This window comes from Bos indicus x Bos taurus, chromosome 7 (genome assembly GCF_003369695.1).
Source record: "Bos indicus x Bos taurus breed Angus x Brahman F1 hybrid chromosome 7, Bos_hybrid_MaternalHap_v2.0, whole genome shotgun sequence".
Taxonomy (NCBI): Eukaryota; Metazoa; Chordata; class Mammalia; order Artiodactyla; family Bovidae; genus Bos; species Bos indicus x Bos taurus.
In genome coordinates, this window is record NC_040082.1 from 90,822,967 (window position 1) to 90,840,759 (window position 17,793).

General features: G+C 51.4%; 1 protein-coding gene across 2 annotated transcripts; it reads left to right on the top strand.

The window, feature by feature from the left end:
• Window positions 1-2,164: 2,164 nt before the first annotated feature.
• On the top strand, window positions 2,165-17,793 carry YJU2 (YJU2 splicing factor homolog). Of its 2 annotated transcripts, none has more exons than XM_027547275.1 (8): window positions 2,165-2,298; window positions 4,528-4,628; window positions 6,009-6,153; window positions 8,279-8,413; window positions 9,060-9,241; window positions 10,385-10,505; window positions 14,274-14,418; window positions 15,628-16,215. In XM_027547275.1, the coding sequence occupies exons 1-8, from the start codon at window positions 2,275-2,277 to the stop codon at window positions 15,738-15,740; spliced, it is 966 nt and encodes a 321-aa protein (XP_027403076.1). In that variant the 5' UTR covers window positions 2,165-2,274; the 3' UTR covers window positions 15,741-16,215. The 2 variants fall into 2 exon arrangements, with proteins under 2 accessions (XP_027403076.1, XP_027403077.1); XM_027547276.1 differs by having other exon boundaries at window positions 2,166-2,298; window positions 14,277-14,418; window positions 15,628-17,793.

Genomic DNA, 17,793 nt, shown 5'->3' on the forward strand with positions numbered 1-17,793 from the left:
GGAAAGGATCAGTGTCACTGGAATTGGGACTCTTCCTTCCTTCAACAGATCCACATGAGCCCCAGGGAGGAGAAACAGATCAGGACACACACACACTGAGTCCCCACTCCCACACGTGGGATCAGGGCGGGACCAGAGGAAGAAACGGGGCTGGGGGAGGCAGAGTAGGGGTGATGTGGGTGCTGCCTGGGATGGAATGATGGGACCTGTTGAGTTCAGCAGTTTGCTTCACGCACCTACTCAAAAGCTGCCCAGAGAGACTTCCCTGGTGGTCCAGTGGTTAAGAATCTGCCTTGCAATGCAGCGGGGACATGGGTTCCATCCCTGGTGAGAACTAAGATCCCACATGCCTCAGAGCAACTAAACCCAAGTGCTGCAACTACTGAGCCCATGCACCACAATTAGAGAATTCCTGCACCACAAGGAAAGATCCCACATGATGCAGCAAATATCCCTCATGGCACAATTAAGACCTGATGCAGCCAAATAGATACATTTTTTTAAAAAGCTGCCCAGATGTGAGCCGTACTGGAGGTGGACATAAGTTTATCTGGGATGATTTATCTGAGGAGGGGGCCACACAGCCAGGCTCTGAAGGCTTTTTCTCAGTCCAGGAACTTCTCTGTACATTTCACTCAAGGCTCTTAATTCAAAGGTTACCTCCTCCAAGAAGCCTTCCTAACCACCTCAGCTATGGCAAAGACTAAAGACCCCTCCCCCAAAGATATCCATGTCCTTACTCCCAGAACCTTTGAATATGGTACCTTACATGGCAAAAAGGGCTTTGCAGCTGTGATTAATTTAACAGAATTGAGGATCCTTAACGTTTGAGGATCTTTCACTGAGTTAATGAAAATGAAGTAGAGTTATACTGGATTATCCAGGGGGCTGCAAGGATGACCGCAAGTGTCCTTATTGATGGGAAGCAGGAAGGTCAGAGGGAGACAGAGAAGGTGATGTGACAGTGGTGGCAGAGATCAGAGTGATGCAAGACCACCAGCCATGGAATTCTGGCAGCATCTGGAAGCTGGAAAAGACAAGGAAATGGATTCTCTTCTGGAGCCTGCAGAAGGAACCAGCCCTGCCTCCCATTCCAGACTTCTCATCTCCAAAACTCTAATAAATGTTTTGAAGTAATGAGCTTAAGGACTTCCCTGGTGGTAAAGTGGATAGAAATCGCCTGCCGATACAGGAGACACAGTTTTGACACCCTGGTCTTGGAAGATCCCACATGCTGCGGGGCAACTAAACCCAAGCACCACAACTACTGAGCCTGTGCTCTAGAGCCTTGGAGCCGCAACTACTGAAGCCCATGGACCAGAGAGCCCATGCTCCGCAACAAGAGAAGCCATGCAATGAGAAGCCCTCGCACCACAACTAGAGAAAGCCAGCACAGCTATGAAGACCCAGCACAAACAAAAAATAATTTAAAAAATTGAGCCTGTGGTACTTTGTTACAGCAGTTATAGGACACTCATACATCTCAAGCAGCCCCTTCTCATAACTTACCATATGTCACCCTGTTTTATTGTCTTTGGGTCACTGACCAGGACCCGAATGGGTTTTTTTGTGTGTTTATTGCCAGTCAGTCCCACCAGACAGTGATCTCCATGAGGACAGAAATCTTGTTCTGCGATGTGCCCCAAAGACTGAGTACATCTTTGACACAGAACAAACATGTGTAAAAGGAAAGGAGGAAGTGCGAGAAGGAACGTCCTCTTTAGAAGGACAACTCAGAGGCAAACCATGGAGTGGACATCTGGGAGCCAGTGCATGTAGCGGGAGGTAGATCTGAAGCCTGGTCTTTGAGTCTCTACCGGTGATTCAAGATAAACTTGGGTGGGGCCCGTGAGAACTGTCCCAGTCCCCAAGTGAGCGCTAGGGACACAGGAACGACGTGTAGGGTCTACAGGGTAAGCGCTCAACACTGAGTTCTTTATTTGTTGAATAAAAGAACTATAGGGGATGTCGCTGCCAGCAGCCACGTCCCCTGACGACCTCTAGGGGGCGAAGCTCCTCAGAACTTCAAATCCAGAACGACCCCGGAACCTTTGTGGCACATTGATGAGGTTGCCACTGGGGAGGGAAGACAGATGGACTCGAATGCTGAGAGGCGGGGATCAGAACCAATGAAAAAGGCAAGGCATGTACACTGCAGTCAATGATAGCGGCTGAAGGAGGTGACGGAAGCGGAAATACAAAGAGTCGGGGAAGTTCGATAAGCACCAAGCATAGTCAGTACTCTTGTGCGCGTGAAAACAGTAGGAGGCGAAGATGTCGGAGCGAAAAGTTTTAAACGTAAGTGTTCGGCGACTAGGGTTTTCGACCTGGGGTGAGACGTCTCGGAGCTCGGGTCGAGGGGGGCTACGTATACCCTATTAGAACCTTTGTCTTCTTCTCCAACGGCCTTCCGTTGGGCGGGGCTCTCTAGACTCCTCCCAATCACTTTCAGTGGAGGGTGGGCCTTCGCTAAGCCTCGAGGCTGGAGTGTACCCAGTCACCTGTGTGGGCGGAGCTTAGGCTATTTACCCAGTCACTTCTGATTGGATTTTTAAGGGGATTATCCTATAGGTCTCTTGAGGGCGGAGGTTCCTTAGCTCTGTGTTCTTCGCGTTTACACCCTCGTCTTCAGGAGGCATTCCTCTGTTAAGTCCCGCCCCGCTTGGGGTTCTAGCCCAGCGTGTTCCTTGGAGGGATTAGGCTTTGCTAACCTCTCTTGCTCTGCTGGAAGGGGATCCTTCCAATTGCATCAACTAATCCCAGTTCTGTTGGGGAAGACTGGGAGTCTTGGGGTGTGGAGCTGGTTTCGGGAAGGCAGGGTTCAGCTTCTGGAGAAGAGCGCTCCGGAATTCTGAGTCCCTGTTTCGCACTCTCCAGGAAGGAGTGTGCTCCCGGGAAGGGGGTTGAGCTCCCCAGCCTGGGAGTGTGTAAGCCCAGGATGTCAGGACGAAGTAGAGAACAGACCTCCAGACTGATGGCTCGGAGCCCAGGTTTTCGAGGTCAGGTTGATGCCCCTTACTGTGATTCAGTGCTCTAATGTTTTAAACACCTATATTTGGACTCCAGCCCCAGCCAGCCCCAGTGCAATGTGTTGGACTTCGTGTCCAAGAAGGTCCTTCCATCCTGAGGATCCAACTGAGAGGCCAGTTGTTTCCATAACTTACTGGTAGATACTTCTGTCCCAGACACTGCTTGAAGTGTCATATTCATCAAATCTTCTCAGGTGGACAGGTTATGCCATCTTTATTAGATGAGGAAACTGAGACCCAGAGAGGTTATGTGATAGCCAGAGAGTAGAGTAGTCAAACTCAAGATACTCCCTCCCGCAGCTCTGCAACTCTGATCACTATACCACAGTTTCCTGAGTCATGTCCCTGGTTCTGAATCCTGGCTCTGCTCTTCACCTTGTGTGATCCTGAGTAGCTGAAACCACCAGAACTCAGCTTCCTCCTCTGTGAAATGGGCACATTTCTTTCTCTATTTAATAGAGTCTTTGCAAAAATTCCGTGAGTCCGCGGACATCAAACTCTCTGTGTAGTACCTGGGGCTCCCCTGCTCGCTCAGCAGTAAAGAATTCCCCTGCCATGCAGGAGATGCTGATTTGATCCCTGAGTGGGCAAGATCCCCTGGAGAAGGAAATGGCAACCCACTCCAGTATTCTTGCCTGGGAAATCCTACAGACAGAGTAACCTTTTGGGCTACGGTCCATGGGGTCACAAAGAACCGGACCAGACTGAGCAACTAAACAACAATGTAGTGCCTGGCACGTAGGAAGTGTTCAGAACGCAACGTGCTTTATTTTTGGATTATCATATGTAGTTCTTTTTTCCATAATCCAAGCTCTCCTTCCCTACATCTCCCATCTCAGGCTCCTATGCAGAAAGAGTTAATACTGCAGGCCTGAGGCTGCTGCCCTAGATAGAAAGGCCGGCTTGCAATGCTGGACTTTGGCTGGCTTCTGGGAACTTGAATTTCAGGATGCTTCTCACAGTTCACAGAAAAGAATGGCTCCCTGTGCTTAAACTGTTTGTATAAACAGTGTGATTTGTGCTGAGCATCTGCTCCTCTCCCAGAGCCTGGAATCGTGTGGGCAGATGTGCCTGTACGACTGGGCAGATGTGCCTGTACGACTGGGCAGATGTGCCTGTACGACCAGCCGCTAGTGAAAACCCTGGGTGCTGTGTCCCCCTGAGCTCCCCTGGGAGACATTTCACATGTGTTGTCACAATATATCACTGGGGGAACTGACTTCATCAGGAGAAAACCCTGGGAGCTTGTACCTGGTCTCCTGGGCCCTGCCTCATGCACCTTGTTGCCTTTGCTGGTTTTCCTCTGTGTCCTTTTGCTATTGATGAATAGCAGCCATGAGTACAAGTGTGTGAGCCTCCTAGGAGTTCTCTCATCAACACACTGAACCTGGGGGTGGTATTAGGGACCCAGACACAGCTCCCCAGAGGCCCTTCCCTCTGCCTCTGGCCTCCCTTGCACCTGAAAGCAGCTCCCCTGACACTACCTTCCTCCCCACAGAAATACTACCCCCCTGACTTTGACCCATCGAAGATTCCCAAGCTCAAGCTGCCCAAAGATCGGCAGTATGTGGTGCGGCTGATGGCCCCCTTCAACATGAGGTGAGTGACCCCTCAGGGCCCCTGCACTGGTCATGGTGGACAGACCCCATGCCCGGCATCCACAGAGAGCAGCCTGTCCCCAGACCTCAGACCAGGTCACCAGTCCTGGCTCAGACATGAGCCCAGTAAGCGGGTGACCTGTCTTTCCTGCCGTTGAGGATCAATCTTCCTGACTGCTCAGAGCTCCCACCCGGTGCCTGAGAGCTCAGTCTTGGTAGTAGAAGCTTGAGTGTGAGACGGAGTCCTGTACACACATTCATTTCCTCCAGCAGCCCTGTCTGTTCCTGCCTCAGGACCTTTGCACAGGCTGTTCCCTCTGCCTGGCATACACTTCCCTCTGCTCTCACATGGCCAGCTCTTTTCCACCTTCCAAGGCTTGGCTTAAATTTCATCCCCTCAGAAGAACCCTCCTGATCCCCCACCCAAACCCGTCTATGCTTCCCGCCTCTGCCACTAGTCCCCAGACCTCATCCTTTGTACTGTCTTGTAAATTACCATACCTCACCAATTCCCAGCCCCACAGTTCTTCTCATCTTTGCACATCTGAAATGAAGTGGTAACCAAAGCCACCTTTGTTAGTGAAGTTCAGCACGTGTTTACACATTACTGATCTGCTTGTCTTCTCTTTCTCCTTCATGCATTTGTTTTTATTCGGCAGTCATTTATTGGGTACTGCTGAATGCCAGGGACACTGGGGGGATCAAGATTGACCCCAAGAGTCCTAGTCTGGTGAGGAGTAGAGATAATAAACAAGTGCTCTGGCACATTCATGCAAAGCGTTTGTGGGACACACAGATTGTCACAAGACAGTGACTGGATGGTGGTGGGGAAGGTTGGAGAGGGCTTTGCTGGGTGATTAGGGAAATATCAGAACAAATACCAGTGGAACTAGAATCTAAGGGTTGGAGGATGTCACAGGCTATGGGAATTGCAATGGTGAAGGCCCATAGGTGGGACCGAGCTGGGGTGTTTGTAGGAACAGCCAGGAGGCCAGCACACTGGGCCTGGGGAGCACAGGGGCTAAGCAGGAGGGGCTGAGGGAGGTCAGAGTGCCAGAGCTCTGCCTCGCTTCGTGTGGTATCCCCCCGAGGGAATCCTCCCTTTGGAGGTCAGGATGCCCCATGAACACCAGTCTGGCTTCTGGGAGTGGGCGACAGGCAAGTCTCACCTAGCTTTGGTCGTCTGGGTGCTTTCCAAGAAGACAGGCAGATACTAGTGAGAAGAATATGCTGGCTAAGGGGAAGCCTTACCTACTTCTTGGTAGGGAGGGAGCTCCCTGTCCCCGGAGGTATGCAAGTGGTTATCTGCCAGAATGCTCAAGGGTCCCACCGGCAAGAACCACGGCACCGAGGTGACTTGAGTCCCTGTCCCTCCACACAGATGTAAGACATGTGGAGAATACATCTACAAGGGCAAGAAGTTCAATGCTCGCAAAGAAACAGTGCAGAATGAGTCCTACCTGGGCCTGCCCATCTTCCGCTTCTACATCAAGTGCACGCGCTGCCTGGCAGAGATCACCTTCAAGGTAAGCAGCCACCCAGCCCGGTCCCTCCTCCACTGGGAGGTCACCACTCCTGTCCCCTCCCTCCAGGGAAATCCCATTTCACCTTCTCCCCAGGAAACAGCAGAAGTTCAAGGAGCAGTTAACAGGAGTGTTATTTATAAAGGCAGAAAACCAAGAAGCAACCTAGACGTATAGTGACGAGGTTTGATGGACAGGCTAGTGCACATTGGAAATTTTCATGGCTAATAGCAGTCATATTTTTACTTTCATTGTCATCCTAAGGGTGGTATTAAGAACTTGAGGGACTTCCCTGGTGGTCCAGTGGCTAAAACTCCGAGCTTCCAATGCAGAGGGCCTGGATTCCATCCCTGGTCAGGGAACTAGATCCCATATGCTGCAACTAAGAGTTTGCGTGCTACAACTAAAGGGTTAAAAAAAAAAGAATTTGGAAAAGAGACGAAGAAAACTTAGTTTTTTCTCCTCGTACTTCTGTGCTGTTTGAGTATTTTTTTGCCAAAAGACTTTTTTCTTCCGTTAAAACATTTGATTTTATTAAAATAACCAAAAATACATTATGTTTTAATTGTTTATTATTTAAACACAGTTTTATGAGATATGACTTATATGCCATATAAATCATTGTTTTAAAATGTATAATTCAGTGGGTTTTAGTATGTTCCTAATGTGCTAAATTGCGTTCTCTAATTCCAGGACATTCTCATCACCCCCACATTAACCTCCATCCCGTCCCCCAGCTCCTGGCAATCACGAATACACTCTGTGTCTCTGGTTTGTCTGTCTGGACATTTCACATCAAGGAATCACACACTGTGTGGCCCTTTGTTCAAGAATATTGTAGCAAGTATCAGTGCCTCTCTCCTCTTTAAAGCTGAGCAGTATTCCACTGTGTGGCTGGATCACATTTCATTTGTCTGCTCATTAGCTAATAGAGAGTTAGGTTGTCTCCAGAAAAAACGTTTTCTTTACCTACGTGGTGAAGTATGTATATATTTAGATATTAATGAATACACATTAGTTTTTTAAAGTTTAGAAAAGCTGTGGCAGAATGTTATAAATTGGCTTTTCTAATGAAGAATTTCAACTGATGAAATAACTAGGATTACATATGTATGTTTGTGTGTCTGTGAGCATGTGGTAAAAACAGAACTCCAGCAGGTAGACACTGGAAAATTGGTTGACGACTCTTCTTTGCCCAGCCAGTCACCAGGCATAGAAACGCTTATAACAGTTTCCTGTATGGGTTTCAAAAAAATGTGCTCTGGATACACGTGCACACAAGGATCACTCTCCTCCTTGGTCTCTTTTAAACAGTAAATATCTTATTTTGGAGTAGTTTCGGATTCATAGAGAGGTTGCAGAGATAGCAGAGAGTTCCCATCTGCCCCTCACCGTCTTCCCCTCCTGTTAACATCTTCCATTTCCACTTTGTATCTGCCACAATAAGAAACCAACACTGAATTGTTAGATTGTTACTTTTAACCAAATTCCAGACATGACACAGATTCAATTTTTCCACTAATGTTACCTTTCTGTTCCAGAGTCTCATCCAGGATACCATGTTATATATTGCTTCTCTGTTTTATAAACACAAATAGGACCATGCTTTATACGTAGTCGATGTGTAATTTATAATCAGAGGAAGGTCAAGTGCACATGTGTGCACATACATACAGAAGGGATTTGTGCAGTGACTTCCCTGGTGGATCATGGTTAAGAGTCTGCACTTCTCACTGCATAGAGCATGGGTTCGTTCCTTGGTCAGGGAATAAAGATCCTGCATGTGATGCCGTGTGGGGAAAACATTAAAAAAAAAAAAAGATTTGTGCAGAGACCTAGAAACTTATTTGCAAACATGTGGAGGGTGAAGGTCAGCAGAGGGACAGTGGGCAGGTGGAGAAGTATCTGAAAATCCATGCTAGGGAGTTCAGCGATTCTGTGAAAGGGGCAGGAGCACTGGAAAGAAAGAACTGTGCTCGCCAAAGCAATAAGACAGGAAAAAGAAAGAATCAGTGTTAAGAGGCCTGAAACAGGGAAAGAAGGTGTTGCAGGCTGCTAGCCACTGTTCAGCAGAAGCTTTTAATGCTCAGAGACGTAGGAGCTGACGTCTGCCCGTCCTTCCTCCCAGACAGACCCTGAAAACACAGACTACACCATGGAGCATGGAGCCACGAGGAACTTCCAGGCTGAGAAGCTCCTGGAGGAGGAGGAGAAGAGGGTGCAGAAGGAGCGGGAGGACGAGGAGCTGAACAACCCCATGAAGGTGAGTCAGGCACCGCCTGTGTGCGTGTGTGTGTATGTGCCTGCCTGTGTGTGGGTGCCGATGGAGTCGATTCCCCTTCCTGCTTAACCTTCCAGGCAGGGTGTTGGGGTGGGGAGAATGGTCAGTAGAATTCTAAGATGTCCCCAAGACCCCCGCCTCCTAGTCACACGTGCTGTGTAGTCCCAGGGCTGCGTATACAAGGATCTTACTCCCATGATCAAGTTAAGATTAAACTATGGCCCAGACGACCTCACGAAAGAGGGATTGCCCAGAATGGGCCTGACCTATCACCTGAGTCCCTTAACCTGGGTCTAGAGTCCGAGACTGAGGGAGTCATTTTTTTTTTTTTTAACTTATATTATTTTTACTTAGTGACGGAGCCAGGCTGGAAGTCCAGGCCACCTGGTTCCAGTACTGACTAGCCACATGGTCTCAGGCGATCTCGTCCCCTTCCCCAAGCCTCAGTGTTCTGAGCCATGAAGTGGGTGCAGCCAAGGGACCAGGCGCTGTGCATCCAGGGCCCGGGGTTGGGGGTTCCTTCCCTTGCCCATGGTGATGCCCTAAGGTCAGGCAGGCCATGCGGGGTGGCAGAGGGGGTTGAGTCGCAGCGCCCTTAGCCCCATGTCCGTGCCCTGGTCCCCACCAGGTGCTGGAGAACAGAACTAAGGACTCCAAGCTGGAGATGGAGGTCCTGGAGAACCTGCAGGAGCTCAAAGACCTGAACCAGCGGCAGGCCCACGTGGACTTCGAGGCCATGCTGCGGCAGCACCGCCTGTCAGAGGAGGAGCGGCAGAGGCAGGAGCAGGAGGAGGACGAGCGGGAGACGGCGTGAGTGGGACACGGGCCAGAGGAGGCCGGGGTTGCCCACCCGCCTCGCAGCCTGTGCAGTGCCCTTCCCTCTGCGTGGAGTCCCCCTTCCCGATCTTTGCATGGCTCTCATCTCGGGGAGGCCTTCCCCATATCCCGCTCCCCATCTTGTTTTCTCTCTTGTGGCATCTGTGTCAAGGTCCCCAGGACCACCCCCAGGTTCAGTGGTTAATTAGAATGAAAAGTTACAGGGAAAAATCAACAGCAGGAAAAGGCAAGGGGCAGGGTTGGGGGATTGGGCACAAAATTTCAGAGTCTTCTGCCTGTCATGAGATGGGCTTAATTCCCCCAAAATGAGACGTGATGGCGTGAATGAGGCGTGGTCCCAGGGGAGGCCTAGCCTGGGGTTCTCACTGGGGGCCAGTCACGCAGGCACCTGCCCAGCTTGGCCGAGCCCCCAGACTCCAGGAGGAGAGTGCACCCCTTGTTTGCCCAGATAGTGTTGGGGCAGGGAGCCTCCCATCAGTAGCGGGAGCCCCAGGGTCCAGGTCCAGTTGCCCCCGAGGGCTGGCCTGGCAAGCCAGCCTTTCTCAGCCTTTCTGTCCATGCTTCTGCTGGGCACCTCCCACCTTCTGGAACCATCTTGCTGATTCACCCCTTTCCTGATGTCTTCTGTCCTTCCTCACCTAAAATCTGAACAGGGACTCAGTTTGGCTTCTGCATGCAGGGCCTGGAAGGGGGTTGGGCACAGAGTAGGTGGACAGCCAGTGCTGTTGGGTTGGCAGGTCAGTGAGACCGGGATTAACAGTGAGAGGAGTCTGCGCTCACTGAGCCCGTTTTGGATATGGGCATTGTTCTGAGTTTGAGTTTGGACCCACCATTGTGGTCGAGGGAACTGGGGTATGAGGAGCTGTACACAGCCCTGACTGAGGTCCCCCAGTTGGGGTTCAAATCGAGACAGGCTGGTTCCAGCCTCTGAGTGCTTAACCACCCCACTGGGTTCAGTGGACAAAGAACTTTTTTTTTTTTAAGATATTTGTGCACCCCATCCCCCACTCAGTGAGGCTAGGAAAGGAAAACCAGGTGCCTCATTGTGGGGCGGAGGGTCCTGGTCACTGTTCCCCCAAAAAAGCATGTCCCCAAGTTCCACGTTCCTTCCTGCAGGGCGCTAGTGGAGGAATCAAGGAAAAGAAGACTCCTTGAAGACTCTGACTCAGAGGAGGACACCAGCCCCACCCAGCCCCAGCCAGCCCTCCGGCCCAACCCCACTGCCATCCTGGATGAGGTGAGTGGGGCCACCCGCATTCCCACGTGCTCTCAGGTGAAGCAGGGACAGGGCAAGCCAGGGCTTGGCTTACCTTTGTCTTGAAGGGCCACAGACAGCCCAAGCCAGAGTGCTCAACACCATTGTTGTAGCACTAAACAGCCATGGATCGTGTACGAATAAGTAGGCATGGCCATGTGCCAGTAAAACTTTGTTTACAAAAACAGGTTGCAGCCCTCCAGGACTGTAAGGTTTTCTTTTTATTTCTATTATTTTTTTATTGGAGTATGATTCCTGTACAGTGTTGTGTTAACTTCTGCTGCACAACAGCGTGAATCAGCTGTATATGTACATGTATCCCCTCCCTCCCATCCCACCCCTCACACAGCACCAGGATGAGCTCCCTGTGTTACATAGCAGCTTCCCACTAGCTATCCATTTTACATGTGGTGGTGTATATACATCAGTGCCTCTCTCCCAACTCGACCCACTCTCTCCTTTGCCTTGTGCCCACAAGTCCGTTCTCTATGTCTGCCAGTCTGTTCCTGCCCTGTAAATCCAGGGCTGTAGTTTTCCACCCCTTCTCCAGCTGCAGAAACAAGGAGACTCGCTGGATTTAGAGACCTCAGGCACATGTTGATTTCTCAGGCACTTAACAGTCCTGAGCTGGACTCCCGGGCAGCCCTGTTCCATGCAGTCATTTCAGGGATCCAAGGCTCCTCGTTTCTCCTAGTTCTGCCCTGTCCTGGAGCATGGCTGCCAGCTCTGTGGTCACAGCTGGCTCAGAGCACCCTGGGGTTCTGGCTGTGGGAAGGCGAAGGGGGTGTGGAGGAGCACCCGCCAGTGCCTGGAGGCCCAGGTTCAAATGCCCCCCACACCCACTCCCCTGGAATGTGGAGTCCCAGTGGCTGGACATAGTCATGTGGCCACCTTGAACTGCAAGGGAGGCTGGGAGCTGCCCGTGCTATTATTAGCAGGAAGAAGGGAAAAAGAGGGTTGCGGGGGTTGGGGATAGGGGGTTGTCTAGCATTTTTCACCACAGCTGTCTTATCCAAGGTGATTGAGGCCACTCTGGTTAATCGAAGGAGGGGCTTAAAATGGGAAATGGTAAATAATGCAGAGACCCCAGAAACTTTATTATAACTCAAAGCATGTTCCCGGTCTGTATTAGTTAAATACTAGTCCAGCCACTGGACAGGACCCAAAGTAACAGCAGTCACAACTGCATGGAGGTTACTTTTCTATCAAATAACAGTTGTACATGGCCATGCTGAACAGGGAAGTTGGACCCTGTTGTCCGGGGCATCCTCCACCTCAATGTCTTGCCATCCCCTTTGAGGATGATGCCCTGAGCTGGCCAGTGGGAAGGGCTGGGGACAGGGAGGACATTAAGGATAACAGTACCTTTGGTTGAGCAGATCCTTCTGCTCACACCCCATTGGTCAGAACTGAACCACCGGCCCACATCCTGTTGCAAAGGGGTCTGGGAAACGTAGTCTTTCACAGGGGCAGCCATGTTCAAGCCATGAATCCTGAAGAGGATGGGTTTGGGGGTCATGCACTCTCACTTGTCAACCTTTTGATGTAGAACCAAGATATTTTCTTTGAGGCTGCATCCCCTGATCAGAGTTCTCTCTCTGTCTTTCTTGCGTAATACACCCTCAGAATTCACCTAAAATTTCTTGTTTGTTTATTTCTTTCAAGTGGAATAAGAGATTGAAAGTTCTTTCAAAGCAATATGGCCTTGTATGATTTTTCCCCCCAGTCTTTTCTTTTAAGTCTATTTTATTACTTTATTTTGGCAGCACTACACAGCATGTGGGATCTTAGTTCCCCCACCAGGGATTGAACCTGTGCCCCCTGCAGTGGAAACATGAAGTCCTAACCACTGGTCCACCAGGGCATTCCCTCCCCCTAGTCTTGTGTTGTTGCTGCTGTTTATTTATTTATTTTTGGCCCCCGTGGGTCTTTAGTGCTGCAAGTGGGCTTCGTCTAGTTGTGGCCAGTGGGGTGTACTCTAGTTTCAGTGCAAGGTCTTCTCATTACTGTGGCTTCTCTTCTTTTGGAGCACAGGCCGGAGGACGCATGAGCTAAGTAGTTGTGGTGCGCAGGCTTAGTTGTCCCTTGAGATGTGAGATATTCCCATACCTGGGGTCGAATCTGTGTTCTCTGCATTGGCAGGCAGATCTTGACCCCTGGACCATCAGGGAAGTCCTCCCCCTGATGACCCAGTGGTTAAGCTAGGTTGCTATAGTCTTGGATAACTATTAAGTCTTTTCTGGTTATCTTGCTTGTAGGTAATTTGATAGTGGACTTTTTTGTTTTGTTATGCATTACACAGATTTCACCGTAACTTTACTGAAGAATCTATCTTTCCACCCCTCTGTCCCCTGGGTTTCATTTAATGGGAACCCGTGATGGTGTTTGACAAAAGGTAAAGGAAAGAAATTAATTCCAGCAGTCAGTTCAGTGGTGCCAGATGAGCAAGCTTCGGCTGGGACTGCTGGTCTCTCTGTTACCCTAGTGGACAGCACCTGTCCTGGTCAGCACACAGGGGGAATGCAGTGTGACCACTGTGTCCTCCTCCTCCCCCTGCCCCCACCTCAGCTGTGCCAGCCCCCTCAGATGGGCCAGGCTCAGTCCACATCACGATCTCGCTTGCAGACTTCTCTGTGTCTGACTTCAGCACCAGGTTCCTCCCCAGACCACCTGATCGACAGCAGCTGTCCCCTTCCCCCACCCCCACACTGTCACATCACCCTGACTTCTTTCTTTCCCATCACTGATTAGGACGATGGTGTCTGGGGACTTCCTTGGAAGTCCAGTGGTTAAGACTCCATGCTCCCAGGGCAGGGGGCATGTTTTCAGTCCCTGGTCAGGAAGCTAAATCCCACATGCTGCACAGCCAAAAAAACAAAGATGATGGTGGTTGTCCTGACCATCTACTTGCTCGTCCACCCTCTCTCCTCCCCAGATGGTGAGCTCTGTGAAGGCATCCCCCTGCCGTCGTGCTCCCCCTGCACCCAAACCCCAATAGGGCCTCTTGCTTCTAGTGGTTTCCAGTTCCTGTATTTAAACATCAAACATAAAAGGGGTCCTTTCTGATAAGACTGAAGAGCTGGATGTGGACTGAGCCCCCTTCTGCCTCTCCCTAACTAGTTCCTCCCCCTCACTAGGCACCAGGGAGGTGCCTGCATCCCCCTTCATTCCCTCAAACATGTTGATTGAGCACCTGCTACAGACAAGATCGGGTATGTTCAGGGTGGTATGGCTGTAGACTGAGCTCCTGTTACAGACTCAGCAGTGAACAGGCAGGACCCTGCAGCGGCTGGGGAGGCTGCTAATAAAGCAGTGGAGGCACTGTGGACACAGACGTGCAGCTTTCACTCGAGCTGGAACTGAGAGGAGAGGCGTCTCGGGGTTGCCGATACTTGAGATGGGTACTGAAGAATGAGTAGTTCACCAAGTGATCTCAAAACAAAGCAGGTGTTCCAGGTGGAGGGAACATTGTGGGTACAGATGTGGAGATGAGCAACCTCGGTGTATGTGATTTAGGAAGTGTAAGGGTAGGGTGTAAGGGATAGAAAATTGGCAGAGGCCTTGAGTACCAAGCTTAGGGCAATGGGAAGCCACAGAGGAGTTTAGAGCAGGAGGGAAAGGGCTAGTCACACCACAGGGAGTGGAGCTGGTAAAGATCCTGGCTCAGCTGGGGACTGAGAGCAGGGAGGCCAGAGGAGGGACAGATTGGAGACAAATCACCCAGTCACATCCCGCATCCGTCACCCCCAGCAGACCCCGAAAGCCAAGAGGAAGGCAGAGAGCTGGGAGCGCAGCGTGGGTACCCTTGGCAGCAGGCCCCAGCTGTCGGGCCTGGTTGTGAAGAAAACAGGCCTGGACACCAGCATCCGGCGAGGAAGAGCCCCACCCCTCCCAGGTAGGTTCAGTCCCTTAGCTGCATGCAGTGCCTCAGGCAGCCACTGGGTGGTGCTGTTCTGTTGAGAGGGGCGGCAGGGTGAGGTGTGTCCCCAACTAGGGTTGAGGCTAGAAGGGCTGTTTTAATTTTTTGTTTTAATTAAGAGGAGCAAGCTGTTGTTTAGTCGCTAAGTCGTGTCTGACTCTTTCACGACCCCATGGACGTAGCCCGACAGGCCCCTCTGTCCATGGATTTCCGAGGCAAGAATACTGAAGTGGGTTGCCATTTCCTTCTCCAGGGGATCTTCCTTACCCAGGTATCAAACCCACATCTCCTGCTTGGCAGGCAGATTTTTTTGCCACGGAGGCACCAGGGAAGCCCAAAAGGAGCAAGTGCTCGCTTTTAAAACCCCATTCAGAGGCCTGTAGAATAAATTGTCTGATCTCATGGCTGCCCATACCCCGGCTGCCCATACCCCATACATGGACAGTGGCCCCAGCCTCTCAGGTTGGGTCCTGCGCATCCACATCTTGGCTGTTGTGTCACCAATGCTGTGTGTGGCCCCCGGGCCCCAGGGAGGAGGAGAATTAGGGTGAGGTGGACCCTGTGAGGTGGAAAGAGCAGGACCCCCCATGCCTTCGTGTGCTTGTCCCGTGGCCTTGGTCCAGGGCCCTCACCCCTGCCCTGGGCCTGAGCTTCCTGTCCTGGAAGATGCTGGTGATAACAGGATCGGCCTCATGGGTCCTCAGAAAGTTTGGGGCCGGTTCTCTGAGATGCTCCCAAGTCAGGCACCTGCAGTAGATCCTGGCACCCAGCGAGCCTTACAGATGCGTGACCATGTTTATCAAAACAGTTACTACTCCATTTGTCAGATGAGGAGACTGAGGCCCAGAAAGGTGGAGCCACTTGCCCAGAACCATACAGCTGGGGTGAGTGGTGGAACCAAGGTCCACCCCTCTTCATCACCATGGTACTTGGCTTCACTTGGGACCTGGAGCATTTCTATTTTCTGCACCCCCAGCAGGGCGCCTGTGTCCACCCGGGTCCAATTTCAGAAGTGGAGCTGCTGGGTCAAGGGGTGTGTGGGTTTAAACTGTGATGGGTCTGCCAGATACTTTCCAGAAAGGCTGCACACAAGCAGTTATGGCTGGTCCTGTTCTCTGGCCTCCCCCAGGCTCAGCCTGCCTGCACCTGTCCCAAGGTGACTACTAGCTCTTGCCTCTCCCCCAGGTGTAATGAAGAATGGTCAGGTAGCTGGCCCAGCGCCCCAGATGCCCGGCACGTCCTCCCTGAGCCAGCTGGGTGTGTATTCTGACAGTGAGGACAGCAGCGGCAGCAACTGAGGCCCCCCTGCCCTTCCCTGGTCAAGGTCACACAGCCAGCTGCAGCCACGGTCCAGGCCAGAGGCCTTGGAACCAAGCAGAATCACAGCTGGACAAGCGTGAACGCCCTCAGGCCGGCAGGGCGAGTGAGGACTTCAGCTGAGGGACTCAGTTTTCTTCCTGTCCCCCTGCCCTCTGGAGCTCAGGTCTCCAGGTCACACTGCAACATCCTGGAGCAGCTTCAAGGTCATCTCTGTGACAGTCCTGAGAGGCCAGCCATGCTTTAGGCACATGCTGGGCCCACCCATCACCCTGGCTGGGCTCCATCCCTTTCCACCACAGAACCATCTGGAACCAATGGAAAGAACCTGCTGATGGCCTGGGCACCTTCTCTCTGTCAGTGTCTGAGAAGGGGATGTCAGAAGCACACAGCCTAGCCAGTCCTGGACCCCTGCCTCTCAGAAACCACCAGCTAATAAATGCTCATTATTTCATAGGCTTAGTTTGGGGCTGATTTGTAGAAAGCTGATAAAGTCAGGAGACCAGCGAGTCTGACTGCAAACCTCCTGTTCTTTCAAGGTTGCTGGATTCCACCTCATAACCCCCTCTGACTGCAGCGTTTTCTAGTTGAAGGTCCTGTGCCCCCACCAGACACTTCCGCAGGCTGTGCATACAGTGTGCTCTGTCACTTCAGTCGTGTCCAACTCTTTGTGACTATGGACTGTAGGCCGCCAGGCTCCTCTGTCCATGGGATTCTCCAGGCAAGAATACTGGAGTGGGTTGCCATGCCCTCCTCCAGGGGATCTTCCTGACCCAGGGATTGAACCTGAGTCTCCTGTGGCTCCTGAGTTGCAGGCGGCTTCTTTACCACTAGAGCCACCTGGGAAGCCCCCTCACAATCTAATGAACCTCCATCTCCTCTCTCCTGCCCTTCCTGGGGTCGGTGACATCAGCCCTTCTCTCACACACACACATACATGCAGGCTTTCATTCAGCCTTTGAATAAAGAGGCTTTGTGGTTTGCAGTGTCAGAGTTTGTGGGGTGAGACCCCCCCCACCCCCCCGCCACATCGGGGATCTGCTTTCCTACAACAATTTCCCTGCTTGGGGATTGTAGAGAGAGGTGAACCAGGGTCCCGCTAGGGCTTCCAACGGGGGCTCAGGGGCTTCATATCAAGGCTCTGAGGCTGCAAAGATGGCCAGGGAGGCATGGTTCCCAAGCCCTGACAGTGGGGGTTGGGGCAGGCCCACCAGGCTGGCAGCTAGTAAGAACTGGTACCTCGTGCACCTCTGTTCCCAGTTCTGCGCTCAACAGCGTCGTGTTTATGGCCTAACGTTGGCCGCCTCAGGAGTGTTTACACCGTGGAAATCAGCAGAGGCTGCAGGAACCGGTTGTGAAGCCCGGCCGGCACACCACTGCCCGTCTCCCCCAGCTCAGCATCCTGCTGTCAGTGCCTGAGATGTAGGCCTTTGAGAGGCTCTGGGTAAAACAAATCATCCAGGGACTTCTGCGGTGGTCCAGTGTTAGCACTCGGTACTTTCACTGCTGAGGGCCCGGGTTCAATCCCTGGTTGGGGAACGAAGATCCCATAAACTGCGCAGTGTGACCAAAATTTAAAAATAAAATAGAAAAAAATGAGTAAGTCATCTAGCTTAAGTAGTTGTGAAAAGACAGTGGGTTGGGAGCTCTCTGGCTCATTTTTTAAAATTTATTTATTTGGGTGCATCAGGTCTTAGTTGTGGTGTGTGAGCTTAGTTGCCCGGTGGCATGTGGGATCTTAGCTCCCCAACCAGGGATCAGACCCTCATACCCTACATTGGAAGGCAGATTCTTAACCACTGGACTACCAGGGAAATTCCTCATTTTGATTCTTTCAGACTTTGTGGAACTCCCATTGCTCTCAATTCACTGCAGTTTTTGCCATGTATGTGCACTGTCCGTTACTATTGTTTACTTAGTATTATTGTTAACCTAACTTTATCCTAAAACACAGGTCGCCAAACTACAATCCATAGGCTAAACCTGGCCTGTGGCCTGTCTTTGTAAATAAAGTTTTATTGGCACACCAACACA

What these genes read in the sequence shown, in the direction of transcription:
- YJU2 (XM_027547275.1), top strand. Translation starts at nt 2,275, where the DNA reads ATGTCGGAGCGAAAAGTTTTAAAC. An exon ending in AGCTGAACAACCCCATGAAG is followed by an intron (nt 8,414 to 9,059) that starts GTGAGTCAGGCA and finishes GGTCCCCACCAG; the next exon opens with GTGCTGGAGAACAGAACTAA. An exon ending in CCACTGCCATCCTGGATGAG is followed by an intron (nt 10,506 to 14,273) that starts GTGAGTGGGGCC and finishes CGTCACCCCCAG; the next exon opens with CAGACCCCGAAAGCCAAGAG.